The sequence below is a fragment of the Schistocerca serialis genome, chromosome 4 (assembly GCF_023864345.2).
Source record: "Schistocerca serialis cubense isolate TAMUIC-IGC-003099 chromosome 4, iqSchSeri2.2, whole genome shotgun sequence".
Taxonomy (NCBI): domain Eukaryota; kingdom Metazoa; phylum Arthropoda; class Insecta; order Orthoptera; family Acrididae; genus Schistocerca; species Schistocerca serialis.
In genome coordinates, this window is record NC_064641.1 from 422,545,946 (window position 1) to 422,573,307 (window position 27,362).

Here is a 27,362-nt window from a genome sequence, read left to right on the forward strand (position 1 = left end):
ACTCGGTAAAACTTGGCATCAGGGTCGCGAGCACACCTTCCGTAGTCCAAGATTTAAGGAGCTTTTGCACATTCGCAACTGGCGTGACGTAATTACCATACGGGCCAAATGACTACCAATTTGACAAGTGTACGGTTCACGGTGTGAACAACTAGCCTTTACAACTTAACTTCAAGCTTAAGTTAATGCCACCAGGTGGTAGCACTCTGCAGCAGACTTGTACCCAGTTTGATTGGCACAAATCCCGCCAGGCGGCACGTCCCTCGGATACGCCAACTCACTCACTATATAGTAGAACTAGCTTAGCGTCCACTGCTTCGCTCGCGTAGTCGTATGGCCTGCAGAGATCTTTTTTGTTTTGTTTTTATTTAATCGAATTTTTATGTTGTTAACAAATTGCAACACCTTCTAAGCTTTTCACGCTTATTAAAAGCCATACAAGCAAGGTCTTTTCCGAATGTACTTCTGATCAAAAAGCGATTCTGGTAGCTGGAGTCCAAAGTTTATGTTAATCATGCCTTTCGCGTTCTTGTGGAGATATTTCCATAGCAACTTTCAGCTCCTAACAAATATTTCTTTGTATCTAACCGAGATGTGAAATACCAATGTTCATAAATTTAGCTTTACGTTATTTTAATGTAACGAAATATTTTCCTAAAAATTTTCATCCCCTATTGCAATTCCTTAGGGGCTGAATTTCCAGAAACACTGACATACGTATTTTTTTTTTTTTTATTTCTAACCAAGGAGACAAGTACCAGTTCTCATAGATGTAGCCTTAAAAATCCTTTACTAGTTCGTAGTAATTATTTATTTTCAAAAAAACTTTCACCCACTGTTTCACCCCCTTAGTGGTTGAATTTCCAAAAATGCTGAAACTCATGTTTTTTATTTGATGACTGAGAAATCAAACACTAGTTTCCATAGTTTTAGCTTCAAAATTCCCTTAAAAGGGACGTACTTTCGAAAATCTGTTCACACTCTTAGGAGTGGATTTTCGGACAATCCCTTCCTAAACGATACCTCACCATAAGATCCACACCCTCTCCAAACCTCTAGTTTCTATCCTCAGCGGTTTGGGCTGGGCTATGAAGAGTCAGCTAATCAGTCTGTCTTTATTTCACCTCCTTAGGAGTTGAATTGCCAAAAACAGTGACATGTGTATGTCTTATTTCTAACAGAGAAGCATAGAGCACATCATTGTCGGTTGTGAAACTATAGCATTTCTTTATACTTCTGACACTTGTTGATCTAATGGTGGGTCAGGTTTATCTGTACTGTAAGCACACATTGTACATATATATGAACATTCACGAAAAGCTGTCACACTGGTTCGTCTGATATTCACTGGATTTTTGTAGAGAAAATGGGATCCAGCTATTCATTAGAAAATGCAAGGCAGTATATGGAAGAGGCAATACCTAAGCAATTTGATAGAACTGAAATTCAACCCATCTCTCCTACTGAAATTAGGAAAATAATAAATTAACTCTAAAGTAAAAGCTCACATGGAATTGATGGCATTTCTCACAGAGTGCTAAAAGCTTGTTCCCAACAGATAAGAAGGATTCTCAGCCACATATGTAGTACCTCACTGAAACAGGGCATTTTTCCCAATTGACTGAAATACGCAATTGTTAAACCATTGCATAAGAAAGGGGATAGGTCAGATGCTAACAGCTACTGCCCAAACTCACTTCTGACAACTTTACCCAAAATTCTTGAACAAGTAATGTATTCAAGAGTAGAATCACATATTTGTAAAAATGAAGTACTAACAAAATGTCAGTTCGGTTTTCAGAAAGGGGTTTCAACAGAAGATGCATTATATTCTTTTATTAATCAAATATTAAATGCACTGAATAACCAAGCATTACCCATTGGGATATTTTGTGATCTCTCAAAGGCTTTTGATCGTGTGAAACATGAAATTCTTTTAGATAAGCTTTAGTATTGTGGTACAAGTGGGTCAGTGCACAGATGGTTTAATTCATATTTAAGCGAAAGGATGCAGAAGGTTGAAATTAACAATTAGTCTGCTAAAATCATGAGAATTCTCTAACTGGGGAGTTATCAAGAATGGTATGTCACAGGGTTCAGTCTTGGGTCCCTTATTGTTTTAATATATATTTATGACTAGCCACTGTATATTCATGAAGACGCAAAGCTAGTTCTGTTTGCTGATGTAAGAAGTATAGTAATCATACCCAACAAACAAGAGTCAGCGGCGAAAATTGTAAATAACGTCTTTCAGAAAATTATTAAGTGGTTCTCTGCAAATGGACTCTCACTAAATATTGCGAAAACACAGTATATACAACTCTGTACAGTAAATGGGATAACACCATTGATAAATACAGACTATGAACACAAATATGTTGCTAAGGCAGAATATTCAAAATATCTGGGTGTGTGCACTGATGAGAGATTGAATTGGAAGAAACACATTGATGATCTACTGAAACTGTTAGGTTCTGCTACTTATGCTATTAGTGTATTGCAAATTTTGGTGGTAGACATATCAGTAAATTAGCCTGAAATGCCTATTTTCATTCACTGATTTCATATGGCATCATATTTTGGGGTAAGTCATCATTAAGAGAAAAAGTTTTTATCGCACAAAAGCGTGTAATCAGAGTAATATTTGGAGCGCACCCAAGATCACCTTGCTGACATTTATTTAAGGAACTGGGGATATTCACAGTACCTTCGCAATACATATATTCACTTAAGAAATTTGTTATTAAAAACCCATCGCAAAGCAAAAAAATAGCGAAGTGCGTAGCTACAACACTAGAAGAAAGGATGATCTCCACTATTCTGGGTTAAATCTGACTTTGCCACAGAAAGGGATGAACTATGCTGCACAAAAATCTTTGGTCATTTGCCAAGCAGCATTAAAAGTCTAACGGATAGCCAAAAAACATTTAAAAACAAATTAAAAGAATCTCTAAATGATAACTCCTTCTACTCAAGTGATGAATTTTTAGATATGAAATACAAACTGTAAAAATATATTATTATTTTATGTAAAGAAAACTTATGTTAAAATGACACGTTCCACATAATTATGAATGTCGTATTCATACTGTGGGACAAGTATTTATGTAAGTATGTCTGTATTCATTTACACAAACGGTAGTTTGTGTTTAGGCTTGATTGATTACTGTGCAGGAATCGGATTTCCTGTGGAGTGTCAACATGAACTCTGCTGAATCCGTTTTAAGTGCCAACAGGAAAGAAAACTACCAGGAAAAGTTAGCTGCAGAGGAACTAGGGTCTCTCAGGCCAGATCCGTTGTCTGAGAACGTGACGAAACCAAATAAGCATGACTACAAGCTGACATTTAACAAAGAGTAAGTTGTTGTATGGGTGCAAAGTAAGGATGTCTGATCTTCAGCCTGGAAGTTAATCTGTTAACGTGTATTAGGGATCTTGTACATTTGTCCAAAAAAAAAAAATAAATAAAAAAAGCACAAAAACTTCCACTTACACAAAAATGCGAAATGGAGAGTAGTGAAAGCGTAAAAATTATTTCGTGCGTAACATAAACAGTACTTAATTAAGTACACAGCAACAAAATTCCACAAAACCAATTCTTATTTTTTTCAGACAAGTTATGAATATTATTATTATTTAGTACTGTTATTACACTCCTGGAAATTGAAATAAGAACACCGTGAATTCATTGTCCCAGGAAGGGGAAACTTTATTGACACATTCCTGGGGTCAGATACATCACATGATCACACTGACAGAACCACAGGCACATAGACACAGGCAACAGAGCATGCACAATGTCGGCACTAGTACAGTGTATATCCACCTTTCGCAGCAATGCAGGCTGCTATTCTCCAATGGAGACGATCGTAGAGATGCTGGATGTAGTCCTGTGGAACGGCTTGCCATGCCATTTCCACCTGGCGCCTCAGTTGGACCAGCGTTCGTGCTGGACGTGCAGACCGCCTGAGACGACGCTTCATCCAGTCCCAAACATGCTCAATGGGGGACAGATCCGGAGATCTTGCTGGCCAGGGTAGTTGACTTACACCTTCTAGAGCACGTTGGGTGGCACGGGATACATGCGGACGTGCATTGTCCTGTTGGAACAGCAAGTTCCCTTGCCGGTCTAGGAATGGTAGAACGATGGGTTCGATGACGGTTTGGATGTACCGTGCACTATTCAGTGTCCCCTCGACGATCACCAGTGGTGTACGGCCAGTGTAGGAGATCGCTCCCCACACCATGATACCGGTTGTTGGCCCTGTGTGCCTCGGTTGTATGCAGTCCTGATTGTGGCGCTCACCTGCACGGCGCCAAACACGCATACGACCATCATTGGCACCAAGGCAGAAGCGACTCTCATCGCTGAAGACGACACGTCTCCATTCGTCCCTCCATTCACGCCTGTCGCGACACCACTGGAGGCGGGCTGCACGATGTTGGGGCGTGAGCGGAAGACGGCCTATCGGTGTGCGGGACCGTAGCCCAGCTTCATGGAGACGGTTGCGAATGGTCCTCGCCGATACCCCAGGAGCAACAGTGTCCCTAATTTGCTGGGAAGTGGCGGTGCGGTCCCCTACGGCACTGCGTAGGATCCTACGGTCTTGGCGTGCATCCGTGCGTCGCTGCGGTCCGGTCCCAGGTCGACGGGCACGTGCACCTTCCGCCGACCACTGGCGACAACATCGATGTACTGTGGAGACCTCACGCCCCACGTGTTGAGCAATTCGGCGGTACGTCCACCCGGCCTCCCGCATGCCCACTATACGCCCTCGCTCAAAGTCCGTCAACTGCACATACGGTTCACGTCCACGCTGTCGCGGCATGCTACCAGTGTTAAAGACTGCGATGGAGCTCCGTATGCCACGGCAAACTGGCTGACACTGACGGCGGCGGTGCACAAATGCTGCGCAGCTAGCGCCATTCGACGGCCAACACCGCGGTTCCTGGTGTGTCCGCTGTGCCGTGCGTGTGATCATTGCTTGTACAGCCCTCTCGCAGTGTCTGGAGCAAGTATGGAGGGTCTGACACGCCGGTGTCAATGTGTTCTTTTTTCCATTTCCAGGAGTGTATTATCATTACTGTTATTATTATTACTGATGGTGGATGAAGATGTATAAATATGTTGATAAGCATAACTGTTATACTGCAGATTCTATTAATTTCACACTCTCATATTTATCTGAACTTAAAAATTTATGAACACCTAGAAGGCATACTTACGAGCCGCGACTGCACTGGAGGTTTACAAATATCTTAGTACGATAGAAATGAAAGCGTACAATGACATTGTTCGATATAAAAGTCTCAGTTCAATATTTCCCATGGCCTTTTGTAATGATGAAATACGAATTTCGAGTCAACACCAGGATACACTGACAGTTTCAAGCAAATGGATTGAAATGGCTCTGAGCACTATGGGACTTAACATCTGAGGTCATCAGTCCCCTAGAACGTAGAACTACTTAAACCTAACAAACCTAAGGACATCAGACACATCCATGCTCAAGGAATGATTCGAACCTGCGACCGTAGCGGTCGCGTGATTCCAGACTGTAGCGCCTAGAACCGCTCGGCCACAGCGGCCGGCAGATTCAAGCAACAGTTTCCTTTCTGTAGAAGGGCGATGTTTAAAGAAGGATGGAGACCCTGCACAAACTCTGCAACTCACGCGCAAAGCATTCAAATTTCTTTTTTCAAGAAACAAGGTATGAAGTGAATGCCATCGAAATTGACCACATACACAATTTGGGAGTCATAACAACCCTCAAAACATAAGTTTCCGTTTCTACTTCTGATGTGAATTGTCTGCAGAATGCAGTATGGTTCATGGACCGAAAAGCGGATAAGACAGTTTTAGTGTGTGTCACCACTTAAGATACTTATGGGATGATTTGAAGGAATGTTGTGAGTCACTATGCAATCGAAACACTGATTTTTGTGAGAAGTGTGACAGGTAATATCTCTTAAGTTCAGGCGTAATTTAACCCTGAAGACAATAAAACAGTGCTGGAGAAGTACATCTGGAAGATGGAGCATGTTTCAGTATTGGATGTAGGGTGCTGAAGATTCCTGCTGGTACTGAATTCCTCTGCTCTGTGTGAATATCCAGCTCTTCCAACCATCTCATGGCGGTCTACGTCAGTTCAGGCAATTTTTTTAGGTAGAAGTAGCTTGGATCATTACATTGGCACTGTTTGAAGGAAGATTCGATTATATTCGACAAATGTAAACTACCAAATGTTAAGGTGTTTTTAAATAGTGAATTCTACCCATATGGGTGGTTACAGCTGACCTGGAGTAATACACCACATGTGTTTCGCCCCTCCTATTATGGAACAGACGATGTATCTGCATGCATACTGACCACACTGACGTTTAGCGCTTATCGTAGTTTCAGACACTTGAAGCAGAATGACACCATTAAGGGTTGTCATGTTGATGTTCGTATAGAATGAGTCATCGTTGGACAATGTCCCTAAGGAAACTGCTGAATCCATTAAATATGCTAAAAGGCAGAGGACAATATTATGGCTAAAGCTAAATCACCATCCAAAGGACTGGTACGAGCCAGGCTTGCCTTTGGCGCGTGTGCTGACGGCGTTTCGGAATTTCTATCACATCGATAGTGTAGTTTGCATCAAAGGGAGTGGCAAGGTGTGTTGGATGAGGAGAATATTCCGATCCACCTCAGTACAAGATGTCAAGTCGTATGGCTGTCTAGCTATCCACCAGGTCAAGAAGACGTATGGAGAACAAAAAGAAGAGGGAGGAAAAAAAAACCAATGTTTTTTCTGCCTGCTACAAATGATGTGAAATCACTCTTGAGTGACCAGTAAACGTTTTTTTAAAACTGAATTATGCATTTGACTTATTCTCTTACCCCTCAGACAACAATCGTTTTCAATGGCGAGTATGCAAATTTTGTCACATGTGTTCCCTGTGGAGACAGAATTTAAGACAGTTATTGAATATGTTTTTCGAAGCGGTGTTGGTTAAGTGCATACGTCTCCCATTTTCTGACATGAGCTGTGTGGTAAACGTATGACCAAGCAATTACTAGGTGACCTGCATTACCTTCATCTGTAAACCTCATATCCGATTTATCCTTGCACGTCACAGTAGGCTTGCATGGCTGTACAGCTGGCTGGCTCATGCTCCACTATGTTTACACCGGCGACCTAGTCCTATAACATAGCTCTGGCCTTTGTGTACTTATGACGGCAGGCGGAGGGCGTATTTTTTTTTTAGAGGTGTACAGACTGCGAAGTGCTGGAGATGCACTGACCGCTAGTCACTGTGTGGTACAAAGTGCCTGCATTTCGTTATACAGAGAGACATGATCAACTGAAAAACAACAACACTGACTTTATCGCCTTCTTCAGAGCTGAATATGGCTGGTGCATTCGTTAAGGATCACATGCGCAGCGAAGAGTTAAGAAAGGGACTACCTTGTTGCCAAGATGCACATTTGTATAAATACACTCATGTTCAGAGGAAACAGTGTATCTTGAACGACTAGAGCTACGACGTTCATATTTGCAGGACATTTACGTTAAAATGCTGTGCAGAAATGATTAACATTTGAACTACGTTGGCCCACGGGTTCAAGCTCAACTTCGATAACTGCGTCTCTCGTTGTCGCTGTAAACCGGAGGTAACTGATCAATGTGACTTGAGCAGATGTGTAGGATGCCTCGCAAATGTATGGGCGAACCGTATCATCAAATCAGTGAGTTTGAAAAAGGGCGCATTATTGACATGAGAGAATGTGGTTCATCCACCTGGGAAATTGCTGCTCCTGTGGGTCGAAGTGTTTCGGCAGTGCAACGGGTATGTCCAGAATGGTTCACCCAAGGCCATAGAACACAACAACATAGGTCAGATCATACCACCCAGACCACCCCCTGAGAAGATCGACAACTTACGCAAATGGCATTGCAAGAGAGATCTGCAGCCTCCCTGGCTCTAGCTCAGCAGTGGAACAGTGTAACACATCGTACACTATCAGGAGTGACAGTCTGTTGCCATTTATTACGGCATCGGTTACACGTGCGTTGTCCACTTCTCCGCCAGCTTTTGACGAATGTGCAGAAACATACTAAACGGGAATGGTATACGGAACGACGTCACTGCGGACAAGAATGGCACCCTATAGTGTTTTTAGACTAATCCAGGTTCTGTTTGTTTGAAAATGATGGCCACATTTTGGTTCGCCACAGACAGGGAGAGCGTCATCACAGCGGCTGCATTTGCACGAAACATACAGCGCCAACTCAAAGCCTTATGATGTGGGGTGCTACTGGGTGTGACCACAAATCACATTTGGTGCGTGTCCAGGGCACTGTGACGAGCGTGACCTACGTGAATGACATCCTGTGACCCGCAGCCATACCCTTCTTGCACAACACCCTGGACGCCATCTCTCATCAAGACGGTGCACGACCACATGTTGCTGCACAAACACTTCCTTCCTTGGTGTCACGGGATGCCAACTTTTTGCTCTGGTCCGCCAGATCAGCAGATTTGTCGCTAGGAAAAAATGTGTGGGATGTGGTGAAACGACAGGTGCAGTGTTGTGACCCATTGCCAACCAAGACAGATGGACTTTGGAACCAGGTGAATGCAACATGCATGGCTATACCACCTTATACACATTGATGCCATCATGCATGGAACAAGTTACCAGGACCCATAGCAGACGCTGTGCCTAATAGCCAAAAGGACACGTGCTGAACTGAGGTGACCGAAATGCTAATTATTTCTGCAGAACGTGCTAATGTATATGTACTGTGAATATGAACATCCTATCTCTAGTCTTTCAAAGTGTTCTTTTTTTACTGAACATGAGTATAGAAGTGGGATCCAGACAGCTCAGTCTATGAAGATTCGTCTGTTCCAGCAGAAGGTTCAAAAAATCATTTAGGATTCTGCTCTGCCTGTATCGCTGTGGTTTGGTGGATATCGTCTATCACAATATTCATTACACATTGCCAGAAAGAAATTAGAACACACTTTTAGAGCTTTCCAGTCCACTGAAGATTTATTCTTGCAACAGTGCTTATGGAGAACATGGTATGATTTCGTTTACAGATCAATAGCACAAGCGGTTCTGTGATACTAGATATCGACCTTTGGTGAAACACCCATGTTAGTGCCGGTCGGAGTGGCCGTGCGGTTCTGGCGCTGCAGTCTGGAGCCGAGCGACCGCTACGGTCGCAAGTTCGAATCCTGCCTCGGGCATGGATGTGTGTGATGTCCTTAGGTTAGTTAGGTTTGAGTAGTTCTAAGTTCTAGGCGACTGATGACCTCAGAAGTTAAATCGCATAGTGCTCAGAGCCATTTTGAACCCAGGTTAGTGGCACTGACTCTGGCATCCAGGCGATCGTAGAGATGGCGAATACTGTGCTGGGATAAATTATGCCACACCTGCTCGACCTGTTCACATACTTCTGCAAGAGTTGTTGGTTGACGAGTAACATGAGCCACTTCTCATCACATCTTGTCCCACATGTGCTCGATTGCAGACAGTTCCGGTCATCTTTCTGGACAGGGTTCAAAAAAATGGCTCTGAGCACTATGGGACTCAACTGCTGTGGTCATAAGTCCCCTAGAACTTAGAACTACTTAAACCTAACTAACCTAAGGACAGCACACAACACCCAGCCATCACGAGGCAGAGAAAATCCCTGACCCCGCCGGGAATCGAACCCGGGAACCCGGGCGTGGGAAGCGAGAACGCTACCGCACGACCACGAGATGCGGGTTTCTGGACAGGGAAGTTACTGCTTGTCATACAGGGCACGTTGAGTTTCACAGGCACTGTGTGCACAAGTATTATCCAGTTGGAACAACATATCACCTTTCTGCACAAGAATGGCAAAAGAACAGCTCCTCTCGAGAAGGTGGACGAGAGTTGTAGCTTATTGCTCTTCAGACAATAAAGCCTGGGTGGCGCCATTGTTACTTGGACGAATGATCTCTATGAGACAGTGTTCACCATGTGTACGTTGTAGACACAAACTACCACCAATTGTGTGCAGGCAGAATCTGCTTTCATTGCTGAAGACCATAACGCGACATTCCATCTTCCAAGTGATCCTCAGATGGCGTCAGTCGAGCCATACAGGTCGATGGTGCAATGTGAGTGGAAGATGGAATAGAAGTGTGTGTGCCTGTAGTCCCACTGCTAATAACTGGTTTTTAGCAGTTTGTATTGACATGTATAGGCTACCAAACACTCTTATCTGTGCTGTGCTAGCTGTACAATCTGCCACTTCTGCCCCTACTGGCGGGCGCCTGTGCTATGTGGACCTCCATAACCTTATCTAGGGTGTAAGAATGTTCACACTTGACCACTGACACCAACATCATCGTACAACTGACGCATCACATCAAACTTGTGTGGCAATTCTCTGAAAGGACCATCCTGTCACGTGCAAGGCCACACTTTGACCTTTCCCAACTTGGTCACTTGCCTATAGGAAGCAGGAGTGCATGTCCATGGCTGGTTGCCTGTTTGCTTCACACATCTGCACTACACTGAGCCTTCTGGCTGTGAGCATTCCCAACTAAAGGGTAGACACAGGTCGCACCCTGGTAGCCATGTCAGTATGCTATCTGTTGGTGGACAACTTTGAAACCATTTTCAGTACATCTACTACCCACCAGGTGGCGTATGTCTCATCGGATCAAAATCGTCTTCGTCTTTGCAGATGTACCATCTGGCAGTGTGTATACTCTGCTATGGTGCAGCATCTGCTCTGGTAAATGTTGTGTGGCACCAATATTTATCACATAGTGCACAGTACTGTACAGTGCCAGCTGTGTCTGGTACAGAAGTTTATTATGTAGGACACAGAACTTCACTGTGAAGCAGCGTCTGCTCTGGCAGACATTGTCTGGTATGAAATTTATTATTTATGAGACATAGAACTCACTATATCAGCGTCAACTGTGTCTGCTCTTCCAGACGGTATTTGTATCACACTGGACCTTCTCTGTAAAAGAAGGTCTAGGCCCACAGACAATTTATGTTTGGGTCTGATCTATATCACAGCACTATACAGTAACCTGTTACTATCTTAGCTGTAGTTGCGTTGACATCCACCTGTCCTGATATGACAGACGATGTGAACATTCTCTGCTCTAATTGACTGAAAAAATATGACTCAAGGTTCTCTCCTCTGCATGGTTGAATACGTGGTGATTGGGGAGCCTGTATTGGTAAAATATGATTCTAGCTGTCACCTCCCCCCCCCCCTCCCCCACCAGCGGAATATTAACAGATCCCACAGCGAGACTGGTCTGAGTAGTGATCAGCCAGCCACCATGACCACCGAGTGATGAAATGTCAGCAGTTTACTTGTTCTTCTTCTGCTGGAGACAGAGGCAAGTGGAGCTCGCATTTATGGCGGTATGTATTGTGAACTTAGTGTGTGTATGTACTCATACGTTGCTGTATAGCTGAAATCTAGTTATGATGATTCTGTCGTTGTAACTAGTAGTATGCTGCGCTGTTAACGGGAAGCAGCTGGCAGATTTTTCTGATTATGAGTTCTCTCTCTCTCTCTCTCTCTCTCTCTCTCTCTCTCTCTCTCTCTCTGTGTGTGTGTGTGTGTGTTTTGTAAGAGGTCCGTGACTAAGGAATTTACTGCTAGCGCACTCGAGCAGATGCAACTTCGATGGATTGCTCACGCGCTGCCTGCGATATGTATGCAGCGATATGTATCCTACAATAGAATCGCAGAGAGCAGTGTCACCAGCAGTAGTAGTAGTAGCTCGCAGTCGGGCGGTTGGGTCAGGTCGCTCTTAGAGAGCAATTATCGAGTTGTATAGCTCACAGAGAGCGCTTATATGCTATATGGAATTACCGAGGCCGGTCGTGGAGAACGATGGCGGTGCCTGAGCGATGTAGTATAAGGTAAAAGCAAAAATTATTATTATTTATTGGAACAACTGTTTTTGTATTATTGTTATATCAAAGTCCTACGTAAATGTTTTCAAAAAATCTTTGAATAATAATGTTCCTTATAAAGATAACTTTTGACAGTCATTCATCTGAATTTAAATTTTTTTTACTAATTTATCCTATCCATAATCATGCCAATTATCGTAAATAAAATCAGTTGTTTTCCGTACACAACAAAATCTAGTGGCCAGCATTGCACTGAGCTGTGCCAGAAAATTTTTTTATAGGAGCAGATATATATGCGTTATCTGGCGGCTTCATTGAGGTAAGAATCTTCAGTTTATTCAGAATGACTTTTCAGGATCATGACACAGCATTGCTGACGTCTAGATTTACCAGTTTAGATTCACAGTCAATTAATTATTGAAAGGTTATATATGAGTCACATTTTCATTGGGAGCTTAGTCACATTTTTATTGCGAGGTTCCGAAATAATCTGTTGGGAGGTTACAGTCAGTGTGTGTGTGTGTGTGTGTGTGTGTGTGTGTGTGTGTGTGTGTGTGTGTGTGTGTCTGTGAATACTACTATGATTGTCTAACATATTTATTGTTTTTAGATTTTCTCAGTGCTGTTGCAAGTGTGAATACTGCGCAGGTTGAACCAAGCACTCCTACAGCTGTGCGTATCCACCAAAGAAATACTTACATATTTATAGTAGTAGTTAATGCCATGTATCTCTGTACTGAAGAATTATTGTATATCTATTGAATAAACCAGAAAAATTATTAAATATATAAAACTGTCGCCTGATCCTTTTATTAACAACAATAAAGCCCTAGCACATATTTTTGGGTAGCTCAGTTGCATGTAAAAGTGAATCAGTCTGGTTGACTGCATTATCAGGAGGAATAAGCTGCACTATCAGAGAAAGAAAACATTTCTAAATGACAAATAATAATAATAATAATAATAATAATAATAATAATAATAATAATAATAATGCAAGAGCTGGAGGAATTAATACTTATATTCAAATGAAACTGTTTTTTCCTTTTATTCCCATTGGAGGCAGTGGATGATCTCAGACACTTCTAGGCAGTGGTGCTGCTGCTGCTCGTGCGAGGTACAGACTGACACTTTCAGGATGTTGCTAAGGTGGGTGGGGAAGCGGTGGCAGGAGGACCAATAGGGGCACACTGCAACAGTGGGAGAGGGGAGACGCCATTTTTGAGTCATGAATTACCATCGTTTTGATGACACCTAGGTAAATGTGAACACAAGCCGCAATCTTGCCTATAAAGTATAGTCATTACCATGACAGTTATTACCATTAATTGCATCTAAAGTATGCAAAACATATGCTAAGAAGACTGGTTTATTTAGATAAGGATCATGAAATTAGATTAGAGCAACTGGCTGGTTTCTTTACACAAAAGAACAAAGTTTCCATTTGAGGTAGAACTGCCATAGTCTCCCTGCTGAAACTACAGGGTGTTTCAAAAATGACCGGTATATTTGAAACGGCAATAAAAACTAAACGAGCAGCGATAGAAATACACCGTTTGTTGCAATATGCTTGGGACAACAGTACATTTTCAGGCGGACAAACTTTCGAAATTACAGTAGTTACAATTTTCAACAACAGATGGCGCTGCAAGTGATGTGAAAGATATAGAAGACAACGCAGTCTGTGGGTGCGCCACTCTGTACGTCGTCTTTCTGCTGTAAGCGTGTGCTGTTCACAACGTGCAAGTGTGCTGTGGACAACATGGTTTATTCCTTAGAACAGAGGATTTTTCTGGTGTTGGAATTCCACCGCCTAGAACACAGTGTTGTTGCAACAAGATGAAGTTTTCAACGGAGGTTTAATGTAACCAAAGGACCGAAAAGCGATACAATAAAGGATCTGTTTGAAACATTTCAACGGACTGGGAACGTGACGGATGAACGTGCTGGAAAGGTAGGGCGACCGCGTACGGCAACCACAGAGGGTAACGCGCAGCTAGTGCAGCAGGTGATCCAACAGCGGCCTCGGGTTTCCGTTCGCCGTGTTGCAGCTGCGGTCCAAATGACGCCAACGTCCACGTATCGTCTCATGCGCCAGAGTTTACACCTCTATCCATACAAAATTCAAATGCGGCAACCCCTCAGCGCCGCTACCATTGCTGCACGAGAGACATTCGCTAACGATATAGTGCACAGGATTGATGACGGCGATATGCATGTGGGCAGCATTTGGTTTACTGACGAAGCTTATTTTTACCTGGACGGCTTCGTCAATAAACAGAACTAGCGCATATGGGGAACCGAAAAGCCCCATTTGCAGTCCCATCGTCCCTGCATCCTCAGACAGTACTGGTCTGGGCCGCCATTTCTTCCAAAGGAATCATTGGCCCATTTTTCAGATCCGAAACGATTACTGCATCACGCTATCTGGACATTCTTCGTGAATTTGTGGCGGTACAAACTGCCTTAGACGACACTGCGAACACCTCGTGGTTTATGCAAGATGGTGCCCGGCCACATCGCACGGCCGACGTCTTTAATTTTCTGAATGAATATTTCGATGATCGTGTGATTGCTTTGGGCTATCCGAAACATACAGGAGGCGGCGTGGATTGGCCTCCCTATTCGCCAGACATGAACCCCTGTGACTTCTTTCTGTGGGGACACTTGAAAGACCAGGTGTACCGCCAGAATCCAGAAACAATTGAACAGCTGAAACAGTACATCTCATCTGCATGTGAAGCCATTCCGCCAGACACGTTGTCAAAGGTTTCGGGTAATTTCATTCAGAGACTACGCCATATTATTGCTACGCATGGTGGATATGTGGAAAATATCGTACTATAGAGTTTCCCAGACCGCAGCGCCATCTGTTGTTGACAATTGTAACAACTGTAATTTCGAAAGTTTGTCTGTCTGAAAATGTACTGTTGTCCCAAGCATATTGCAACAAACGGTGTATTTCTATCGCTGCTCGTTTAGTTTGTATTGCCGTTTCAAATATACCGGTCATTTTTGAAACACCCTGTATGTGCAGCACAGTGCTGTTTGGATATAAAATAAGTCTGAAGATCACTTAACTTTCAAAACTCCTGCATCATGGTACACACACATACTGAGAAAAGGACGCCGTCGTCAGTTCCTGTTGCTATTTTGATATGCCACAACGTTTACGTCCTTCTATAACAATGATTATGAGGAAGTGGTATGTTCGTGACTAGCACTGTCTACGAGTGGTCTACATATGCACTATGCTTTCGACTTTGAAGAGGATGTCTTTCGTTACGCCGAAGAGAACCCAAGAACAAGTACTCGATACACTGTGCAAGTTACAGGCTCCACTAGATCACTTGGGTCAGAGCTTATTGTCACTGGTACGTGCTACGGTGAAGTGGGAGATTTGAAAGTGATCTGATCTTCAGACTTACTTTACACCGAAATGATATATTTCTGGACAGAGTTCATTATCTACTAAGTCCCCTATATTACTCTCAGAAACCTGTAACAGGATTTGTGTGAAACATCCTATTGAACAGCGTCATCCACGAAAAACTTTATCCAATTTCCGACTACTTCTGTAGCATGTATTGTGCATACACACTGAAGAGCCAAAAAGAAAAACTGACACACCTGCCTAATATCGTGTAGGGCCCTCAGAGCACACAGAAGTGCCGCAGCATGACGTGGTATGAACTCGACTATTGTTTGAAGTAGTGCTGGAGGGAATTGACACCATGACTCTATCAGGGCTGTACATAAATCCGTAAGAGTACAAAGGGGTCGAGATCTCTTCTGAACAGCACGTTGCAAGACATCCCAGATACGCTAATTGTGTTCATATCTGGGAATCTGGTGGCCAGCGGAAGTGTTTAAACTCAGAAGAGAGCCATTCTGTAGCAATTCTGGACGTGTGGGGTGTCGCATTGTCCCATTAGAATTGCCCAAGTCCGCCGAAATGTACAATGGACATGAATGAACGCAGGTGACCAGAGAGGATGCTCATGTACATGTCACCTGCCAGAGTCGTATCTAGACATATCAGGGGTCCCATATCACTCCAATTGCACACACCCCACACCATTACAGAGCCTCCACCAGCTTCAACCGTCCTCTGCTGACATGCAGGGACCATGGATTCAAGAAGTTGTCTCCATACCCGTACACGTCCATCTGGTCGATACAATTTGAAACGAGACTCGTCTGACCAGCCAACATGTTTCCAGTCGTCAACAGTCCAATGTCGGTGTTGACGCGCCCGGGCGAGGCGTAAAGCTTTGTGTCGTGCACTCATCAAGGGTACACGAGTAGGCCTTCGGTTCCAAAAGCCCATATTGATGATGCTTTGTTGAATGGTTCGCACATTGACAGTTATTGATGGCCCAGGATTGAAATCTGCAGCAATTTGCGGAAGGGTTGCAGTTCTGTCACGTTTAACGGTTCTCTTCCCGTGCTTGCAGGATCTTTTTCCGGCCGCAGCGATGTCGAAGACTTGATGTTTTACCGGATTCCTGATATTCACGGTACACTCGTGAAATGTTCGTATGGGAAAATCCCCACTTCATCGCTACCTCGGAGATGCAGAGTCGCATCGCTCGTGCGCCGACTATAACACCACATTTAAATTCACTTTAACCTTGATAACCTATCACTGTTGCAGCAGTAACCGATCTAACAACTGGGCCAGACACTTGTTGTCTTGTATAGGCGTAGGCGACCGCAGCGCCGTGTTCTGCCTGTTTACATATCTCTGTATTTGAATACATGTGCTTATACCAGTTTCTTTGGCACTTCAGTGTATTTCGAAACGGTTATGTAGTATTGCTAATTCATTTATTAATCAGCAACAAACTAATTTGGTGGGGTAGGTTAGGATGTCGAGCGCGATTCGACCGTACATGTGCCCTCACCTCTGCTGGCAGAGCATGCGGAAGCCACAGCCGAGCACCGCGAAGAGCAGCACGAGGCCGGTGAGGGTGATGGCGACGACGAGCGGCTGCGCCACCATGGCGCCGCGGGGGCAGATGAGGGGCGGCGCCTCCACCTGGCCGCCGGCCGCCGCCGCCGCCGCCGCCGCTGCTGCCGCCGCCGCCGCCGCCGCCGCCCCTGCGTCGCCCGCCTCCCCCTCTCCCTCTCCCTCATCCTCCCCCTCCTCCTCCAGCCGCTGGCGGCGGATAACCTCTCCATCGGACTCGCGTCGCAGCAGTTGCTGCAGCTGGTGCTTCTTACGCTGTCGACCGCCGCCGGCCTTGCCGCTACTGGAGTTGTTCGCGGCTCCTGTGCGATTAAACAGTGTGACACAAATGTGCATGTCAGAAATTTCAGAAACATTTTCTCTATCTATATGTTCTACACTAACAATAAAACTGTAAAACCGTCGCCGGCCAGTGTGGCCGAGCGGTTCTAGGCGCTACAGTCTGGAACCGCGCGACCACTACGGTCGCAGGTTCGAATCTTGCCTCGGGCATGGATGTGTGTGATGTCCTTAGGTTAGTTAGGTTTAAGTAGTTCTAAGTTCTAGGGGACTGATGACCTCAGAAGTTAAGTCCCATAGTGCTCAGAGCCATTTGAACCATTTGTAAAACCGTCGTGTCTGTCTGTTCGACTCTTAGAGCACGCTAATCTCCAAAACTATTAGACGAATTTTCATGGGGCTTTCACTGGTCACTTAAGCGCAACTTGCGTCAGCATAAGACTTTACTGAAAGTGGGAACACGGAGAAGGTATTTAGTTCAAACTTTTATCTAAAATCGTCTCCCCAGCTTAGTAATTCTGATGTTTACCCACCTTATCAATCTCGCATACCCTCTCACCGGCATCGAACACGTAATAAAGTGAAACACCTGCATAATTGCGTAGGCTTCCGCGGCCAGAGTCAGTCAACATAAAAGTTTTCTGGGTTTGGTACCGCGTCATAATGTAAAAACTACTGCTGCTATAGAAAAGCCAACGTTTCGGTCACGATTGCAGCGGCCTTCTTCTGGGTCTAATGGTGCGTTCTAGCTATGCAGTGTCCTTTATATTTTGTTGTTAGTGTTCACTGCGCATGCCATTACGTCATAATTTTAAAAAGGTATTAAAATAAAGTTCCCTCTCCTTCTTCCTAAAGTGACCAATAAACTAACTACCTTTTTAAAATTATGACGTAATGGCATGCGCAATGAACACTAACAACAAAATATAAAGGACACTGCATAGCTAGAACGCTTCATTAGACCCAGAAGAAGGCCGCTGCAATCGTGGCCGAAACGTTGGATTTTCTATAGCAGCAGTAGTTTTTACATTATGACGCGGTACCAAACCCAGAAAACTTTTATATTGACTGACTCTGGCCGCGGAAGCCTACGCAATTATATTAGCAACCTGTATGGGGAAGAAACACACAGCAACATCCGCAAACTGGAAACATTCAGGAAGAAGAAAGGGAAGCTTCTCAACGATCTTATCTACTTGAAGAGGTGTCGGGATCAGGACATTGTACCTAACTTTCTTCAATTCAAATTTAACATTGAAACTCACAAAGCAAGAAGCATCTACAGGCGAGCAAGTAAATCTCTTCTGAAGGAGCGTATTCAGCAGGTGCGGAGAGAACTTGACTTCAACAACAAACAGTTGCTGCAAATACATCTATCATCTACGTTATCGCCTACCGACTGGAATAGCGTCGACAGAATTACTCACCTGCAAGCGTATGCAGCTAGTGAAACCGCCGCCATTCGCCAGAAGAAGACATTTGAGCAGCTAGCAAAGACGACACGGAACACTACGCATCGACTGGATGCGTCTCGTACAGTGGTGAACCTCTCTTCTCATCCCATCAGCAACGCAGCTACAGAAGCACTAGCTAAAGGACTAAACTTTGCCGTCACACCTGAGCGGATTCCCACGGAAGAAATTATCGAATCCGTGGAAACAGCACTCCGGCACACATCTGCGATAGAAGCTGAGAAAATTAGACAGGAAACCGTTCGAGTCCTACTACGTGCCAAGCCACAGAAACACAACCTCAACAGAGAGGAAAGAGCACCTATCAGCGAACTGAAGAACGACGACGAAATTGTGATATTAACAACAGACAAAGGCAATGCTACTGTCATATTAGACACCTTGCAGTATGCAGACAAGATGAAAGAATTATTAAATGATCCCATCTACAAAGAACTAAGGGCGGACCCTACGGCGAAGATAATTCGAAAGACGCAGGCCGCGATTAAGGACTCGAGAATTGACGCTGACACAGCCAAGGGTCTTATTCCCAGAGTACCAGTCTCTCCTAGAATTTACGGTGTTCCGAAGATACAAAAGGAAAGTTGCCCTTTGAGGCCAATAGTGAATGGGATCAATTCGCCTACTTACAACTTGGCAAAGTACCTAGCCTGCAAACTAAGACGTCTAGTTGGCAAGACGGACTCTTATGTGAAGAACTCTACACACCTTATAGAACGCCTAAAGGGAGAAACAATTTTACCTACGGACATCATGGTCAGCTTTGACGTGAAATCACTGTTTACGAACGTGCCAGTAGATGAAACCATCCACATCCTTCAGGAGCATGTCCCGCCAGACATATGCGACCTGGTTGAGTTGTGCCTGACTTCAACGTACTTCAAATGGCAAGAAAAATACTTCGAGCAGACAGGCGGCGTAGCAATGGGGTCTCCCCTATCTCCGCTGGCAGCCGACATATTCATGGAAGCCTTTGAAGCAACGGCCCTCAGTTCAGCTCCTTTACGACCACGTTGCTGGTTTAGATACGTGGACGACACGTTCGCTATATGGCCTCATGGTGAAACAGAGCTACACAAGTTCCACGAATATCTGAACAGTATGCACGGGAAGATACAGTTCACGCTGGAAGTAGAAAAGAATTGTACTATCCCGTTTCTAGACGTCGAAGTGTACAGGAGAACGGAGGGCACACTGGGGCACAGAGTATATCGTAAGCCTACACATACTGACAGGTATCTGCACGCCCAATCCTACCACCAACCAGCGCAGAAGAACTCTGTCATCCGCTCTTTGGCAATCCGTGCTCAGCGCCTAAGTGATGCTCAAAACATCACTCCTGAGCTCAAAAGGTTACGCACAACGTTTTTAGCCAATGGCTATAGCCATAAGTCGATAAACACAGCCTTGTCCACGAACACAAGCAAGAAAGATAAGCAGGAAATAGACAAACTGCAGCCAACAGTACGCTTACCGTATGTGAAAAACGTCACTGACCGAATAGGCAAACACCTTCGCCACGTTGGAGTGCAGCCTGTCTTCTATAGTTGTCGTAGGATCCAGGACGTGCTAGGCTCCACCAAGAACAAGGTGGATGCATTACACACTGCAGGCGTTTACAAGGTGGAATGCGAATGTGGAGAGACTGGTAGGCCAATAGCAACGCGCATTCGGGAGCACGAGCGTTACATTCATCTAGGGCAACACAATAAATCCGCAGTGGCAGAACATCACCATGACTGCGGACAAGAAATAAAATTCAGCGAAGCCTGTGTGTTGGCCAAGCAGCCAATTATGACGAGACGCAAAATCAGAGAGGCCATCGAAATACTCAAACACCCTAACAACATGAACAGGGAGGATGGACTCAGGCTTGCCCCATCTTGGCTGCCAGCAATCAGAGCCCAACAGACCGCACTGTCAACACGAGGCACGAGCACTACCGGCGAGTAACTGCCGCCGCGCGGCCGGCGTCCAGCAGTTGGTAAACAACAGCCAACTTCTCATTCGACTATGGCCACCAATCATGGCACGTAACACAAGAGCCAATGGACAACAGAGGTCACGTTCTCCCTCCACCGCAATAACCTATTAAAATAAAGTTCCCTCTCCTTCTTCCTTAAGTGACCAATAAACTAACTACCTTTTTAAAATTATGACGTAATGGCATGCGCAGTGAACATTAACAACAAAATATAAAGGACACTGCGTAGCTAGAACGCACCATTACACCCAGAAGAAGGCCGCTGCAATCGTGGCCGAAATATTGGCTTTTCTATAGCAGTAGTAGTTTTTACATTATGACGCGGTACCAAACCTAGAAAACTTTTATGTTGACTGAAACACCTGTAGTCGTCCGTGCTATTATATAGCAACCTTTTACGGTGACTCAAAACACCATCTTCATTCCTTAACTGATGCTGAAGGAGTTAACTCCAGTCGTATACACGACCTCAGTGGACGACATCTATGAACTGTCTTCTGTAGACTACTGCAACAGTCATGCTGTGTCTGCAACCATAAACAAAACACGGGACTCGATTTCAGTACCATTGCTTTTCACGCGGCCAGTGCTAAGTGCGTGTCTTCCGTGTTAACAAAGTAAATACCAAGTCCCCAACCATAATACTTAAAATGTTGTATACATAGAAGCTTTGTCAGTAAAAAGTTAATTCCACGTGTCCAATGTCTTGCAAACATTTAGAAGTTTAACATACTTCATCTGTATATTTAGCCCTTTTTCACCTGCAGTAAACAAGCGTTTGTCTGTCTTCACGTGCCTTCCGTATCAGTTATGACAAATGCCTGGAGTCGGAGTTGGGTTGTAAAGTAGGCAGCGAAGGGCAGTGGGTATGACAATCTGTTCACAATCAGGGCTTTTCACCAATATATTGATCATGCTAACAGGTAGGACGAGGAACCACCTCCTCAATCTGTTAAGTTGCCGTTTGTTTCTGGGTTCAATGACCACATAAGCAGAATTCTAAGGAAAATGTTATTCAGACCACTTTCTTGAATCGAAACAAAGTGGAAGAGTTTTTCCAGCGGAAAACGGATGCTCCTGATGCCCTCGACACTACGGGCGTCAACGAAATGACATGTGGCTGGGGCAAAGTATATATCGACGAAACGGCAAGAACTGTTAAAGAAAATATGAAGGGACACGAAGGCCACGCGGCTGGAACAAAGTATGAAATCAGCGGCAGCGCATCACGAGAACTGTGACCTGGACATTGATTTCAAGAACGTACGTGTGCTGGCTAAAGAAAGCAACATTTATAAAAGAAAATCTGGACAACCCACCGAAATTTCTAAGAACCTATTTAACTTCAGTACAGAAGACGGCTTTAGGCTTCCGGCATCGTGACTTCCTGCCATCAGGGAATACGCGGGACGGCGTGCGAGGGATACAAATAACGCTCTGGTAGCCAGCTCTGCGGACAGTAATATTTTTGATAAACATTCCCCCTCTCACGCTCTGCCCGTTTCGCTTCTAGCCAGTGAAGTGGCTCACGAACACCAGGAGGAGGGATTTTAATCAATAACTCTTCATTAGCGTAAGTGCGGGAAAAACCCCTTTCTGATCAGTGACTTTAAAAATGGTTCTGAGCACTATGGGACTTAACATCTGTGGTCATCAGTCCCCTAGAACTTAGAACTACTTAAACCTAACTAACCTAAGGACATCACACACATCCATACCCGAAGCAGGATTCGAACCTGCGACCGTAGCAGTCGCGCGGTTCCGGACTGTGCGCCTAGAAGCGCTAGACCACCGCGGCCGACAACAGTGACTTTGGCTTACGAATTGTAGCCAGAGCCAATAACCCCATTCTTCGGCATTAGCGCGGGGTAAACTTGTCTTACAAACCATTTACTCCAATGGCGATGGCCTACCAGTGTTAGCTCAATATTTTTACCCAATTATCCCAGTTCTTCAGCATAAGCGCGGGCAACAAGAGAAGGCAACACTGGTCTCTGAAAGTACTCTATTTACAGTTCACACCACAAGATGCTGAATATGATCTTAACAGAGGGGTCGAAACGTCGATTGTTTGGAAAAATATAATCTGGATTAACAACCCAGAAGATCTGAACTTCAATTAACTTCAGTAAACATATCTTACGGATTAGGCAATAGGCTCATTCCGTCTGACCAACTGCTGCTTCAAGGCAATACTAGGAGCTATCTACTTAGAGGTGTCAAAACTCATGGGACATCGATATGCACATATACAGATGGCGATAGTATCACGCACACGAGGTATAAAAGGGCAGCGCATCGGCGGAGCTGTCATTCGTACTCAGCTGACTCATGTGAAATGCTTTCCGACGTGATTCTGGCCGAACAATGAGAATTAATGTGGAGCAGTAGTTGGAGCTAGACGTGTGGAACATTTAATTTCGGAAATAGTTAGGGAATTCGATATCCTGAGCTCCACAGCATGAAGAATGTGCCGAGGATACCAAGTATCAGGCATTACATGTCACCACGGACAACCCATTGGTCGACGGCATTCACTTAGCGACTGAGAACAGCGGCATTTGCGTAGAGTTGTCTGTGCTTACACACAAACATTCGTCGTGAATGCCCGGAAGATGACATTACGGAAAAAAATCGTTGAAAAACTCCACGAGAGCATTCTCGCTGTCTGTCAAACGAAACTGCACGAAGTGGCAGACGTCATAGGTGTTTCAGGGGCTACAGCAGCTAGTATTTTACATGATAACTTGGCGATGAAAAAATTGTCAGCTGGATGGGTGCCGTAGCTGTTGATGGTCGACAACAAGTGAGAACTACTTTCAATTTGAAAACTGTATCTAGAGCAATATAAACGAGATCCGAGACTCTTCTTGCATCGATTTGCAATAGTTAAGGAGACCTAGATTCATCGTGATTCTCTGGAAACCATCAACAATCAGAACAATGGACTGTTTCCGGGGAAGGTGGTCCCATAGGCCAAGACGTTACGACAACGATTTTTATGGATACAAGGGTATCACACCCGTAGATTTCTTAGAAAACATAAAATAATCACTGGACAATATTACAGTGAAATAAGGAACCACTTTGACAAAAAAATTAAGGAACCATGAGCCCATTTCGCTAAGAAGAATGTTCTGTTTCACCGTTCTTCTATAGTTATCACCGCAAAACTGGATAAATTACTTTAGGAATGGCGCCGTGCCCTCCTGCGCTCGCCCGACATGTCTCTCTGTGATTTATTCCCGTCTACAGACCTGAATAGATCGCTTCCAGGCAGAGAAATATTTTAGAGAGTCTGACTATTCCTTTTTTGGAAGGGGTTAAGAAAAGGCCAGGCCATTGTGGGAAGTATGGCGATTATGTTGGATAAAAAAGTAAAAATGACATCTTAGTTCCTAACAAGTGTCATTATTGTGCGGCCTCATATAAGATAGTTCACTGTGATTGCTGTTATCTGCTGGTAAGTATTACCACTCCAAGACTGCAAAGAATTATAGAATGACCTCAGCAGAATTTCCACTTGGTGTAATGAATGAAAACTCTCTCTAAATGCGAATAAACGTAATAAATACCCTGAAAAATTCTGAGTGAATATGTGGTGTAGAGGTAGAAGATATAATTTCTTGACATGTTATTTATGACTGTTCTTAGCTTTAACGTTGCAACCAATATGCCACAGATACCATTACCGTAACTCGAGAGTTTTCCAGACACCAGTATCCTACACGCTTAGTAGTATCACTTTTATAATGTAATGCGAAGAGTGCTGCACTACCTGTCAATTCAAAACTTGCTGGAGGGCTATTATACGATATGTCAGTTTTTCCCCTCATTTTTAATCCAGTCGTGATCGACGAGAACGAAGTTGGTGTGTGTGAAATCTTATGGGACTTAACTGCTAAGGTCATCAGTCCCTAAGCTTACACACTACTTAACTTAAATTATCCTAAGGACAAACACACGCACCCATGCTCGAGGGAGGACTCGAACCTCCGCCAGGACCAGCCGCACAGTCCATGACTGCAGCGCTCAAGACCGCTCGGCTAATCCCGCGCGGCGAGAACGAAATTCATTTACATAATTGTAAACAAATCTCAGTGTTCGTACTGTGTTGTTGCATGAACTTACTAGCCTCTTACAATCTTCATCTTTCTACCAGACTGAGACGGACTTACTTTATATCTAGTTTATCATTATTAGTGGCCGTCGTTGTTTATCGGGTAAGAGCACTGGACTCCGGCTCTAGAGGTTTCCAGCGGAAGCGGGGCTTTTGCGCGTTCCAGCCACCATCTCCCTGCATCCCCACGACGGGCGCCAGTCCTCTCAGCCTGCTATAAAATTGAGTAGCTGGGATCTTACTAGGGAGTAAAAGGCGACCGAGGCGATGGGCTCGCTGCCCTCTCCCTCTCTGCGACACTACGAACTAAAGGTTGCACTCTGTCTGCAGTCAGCCTAGAAGTCTGCCTCCGGAGCCGAAGTCGCTAACACACACCCCTGTGTCCTAGCACTCGGTTTGGATGTAAGCCGATTCAAATCCTGGTGAAGGATGAAATTTCCACTGTCAAGATTTGACCAGCAAGAGGAGGAGAGATGGGGCGTAAAGTTCCTGATCACCAGTATTTGCCCAAATGCCCTGGACTAAATTCCGCAGTATCTTATTGCAGTGAAGGCCTGTGATACTGTTGATGGAAATCCATCTGTCGGATGGAATGTTAATTTCGGCGACCCCATTGATGCTATTCGAGAGGAGTAGGCTATGTGCTGACGCTGGCATTCAGTCTCTCCTTTCTCTTACCACCACCATACAATATAAAACATAACACTGAACTATGCACACTTCCATTACACTCACCGACACCCTAAAAATAGAGTTTGAAAGATTTGTCTAATGAGAAAGCCACGTACATTGCGTGATACAAGAACATTTTATTAGTAAATTTGACTTATATTACAGCAAAATCTTAGCGAAACACATTATGTGCCACTTATAACACGTATAAACGGCATGTCAGTTATATTTGTGAAATATCCATTTAGTGTAATGTATCTATTTTCTGAGACATGATTTTCCATAGCATGACTTTTTCAGTCATTTGTGTCACAGGTCTGTTGTAAAAAATTCCATAAATACATTTGTAAGGCTTGGACACATGAAAGGATACATTGGCTTTGAGTATTAAGAAAAGCATTTTTGAGTAAAATAACGTGCGGTAGGTAGAACAGCAGTAGTGGAGGGAGCCAGTGGCAGTCAAGTCTTGGGGGAGATGTGAGAGTTATCGGTTGAGTCAGCTAAGAACCTCTGTGTCGGAACAAGTGGTACCCCATTGAAGATGAGCAATTTTGATAAATGGAAAACAGCTATGAACTGAAAATTATTGGAGGAAAGATTTTTGAAATTTGATTCGGACGCAGAAGCGACTCAGCAACCATTAGTAATTTTATTAAGAGGAGTTTAAATGTTAGATTTGGAACTTCGAGAAAATTAAATAAGTTATGATTTCATTTCATTTTTCATTTATAATTGTCATCTGCCGTTTCTTAAAATGACATGCATTTTAGAATACATTTTGGATGCAATGCGTACTAAGAGCAATGTTAGCGAACGAAAAGTACGACGAGCGGATAAGGTGTCTTTCTTGATAAGCGGTAAATTATAACACACAGTGCACCGCTTTTCTCTTTGAGCTTATCATGTCGCAACGAAATTGTCAATGACAGTTTCACTGAAACAGAAGAGAACCGAGCGCCAATTGCAGGCAACATTATCATAGCCTAATTACAGAAGTCATTTGGAAGGAGATTTGCCTCTCGCGGTCAGTGAGATAAATTAGACGTGAACACATTCTCTACACGTAATGTATATCCCCTGTGACCAAACATTTCCGCGACAACGTTAGTTTCATTAAATACTGTAAGTGTTCAAAGTTCCTATCATCACATATTTCGAAATTATATATTTTTCATTTTATTACATACGTTCCTCTATTTATCACCATTAAATATGTTTCATTAGATGCTTTCAACATACGGCACGCCTCTCACACACCTGTAAGCTAAGGGGTTAGTGTGTGCGGAGGAAGAACACCCTTGCCGCTAGGCTCCTAAGCAACCCACGTGGGATATGTCAGCCAACAATGACGTGCGACATTGACGTCTTATACGTACATTATTACTGTTACAATGCACAAGTCACAACGATCCCATATCAATTTTATCACACCTGCCGCCAGCAGTAACCATCGTCGACTTATTTCCAAAGCAATCTCGCATTGTACTGAGGGAAATTAACTGTATATCATCGCAAAGAAGGACGTGCTTCATGTAGTATAGTAGAGAACATTATACGTACACACTCAATCGCCGTGCCAGAGCTATGTACACTCCTGGAAATGGAAAAAAGAACACATTGACACCGGTGTGTCAGACCCACCATACTTGCTCCGGACACTGCGAGAGGGCTGTACAAGCAATGATCACACGCACGGCACAGCGGACACACCAGGAACCGCGGTGTTGGCCGTCGAATGGCGCTAGCTGCGCAGCATTTTTGCACCGCCGCCGCCAGTGTCAGCCAGTTTGCCGTGGCATACGGAGCTCCATTGCAGTCTTTAACATTGGTATCATGCCGCGACAGCGTGGACGTGAACCGTATATGCAGTTGACGGACTTTGAGCGAGGGCGTATAGTGGGCATGCGGGAGGCCGGGTAGACGTACCGCCGAATTGCTCAACA

The 27,362-nt window shown here is 44.3% G+C and overlaps 1 protein-coding gene across 1 annotated transcript in view; it reads right to left on the reverse strand.

Annotated features, from left to right (window-relative positions):
* The window catches only part of LOC126474506 (uncharacterized), a 467,991-nt gene that overhangs the window by 16,671 nt on the left and 423,958 nt on the right, over nt 1–27,362 (reverse strand). Inside the window, exons 4-5 of the mRNA XM_050101976.1 lie at nt 17,004–17,194; nt 16,828–16,961 (exon numbers count right to left, since the gene is read on the reverse strand). Coding sequence (XP_049957933.1) covers nt 16,828–16,961; nt 17,004–17,194 — 325 coding nt within the window. The remainder of the gene's footprint in view (nt 1–16,827; nt 16,962–17,003; nt 17,195–27,362) is intronic.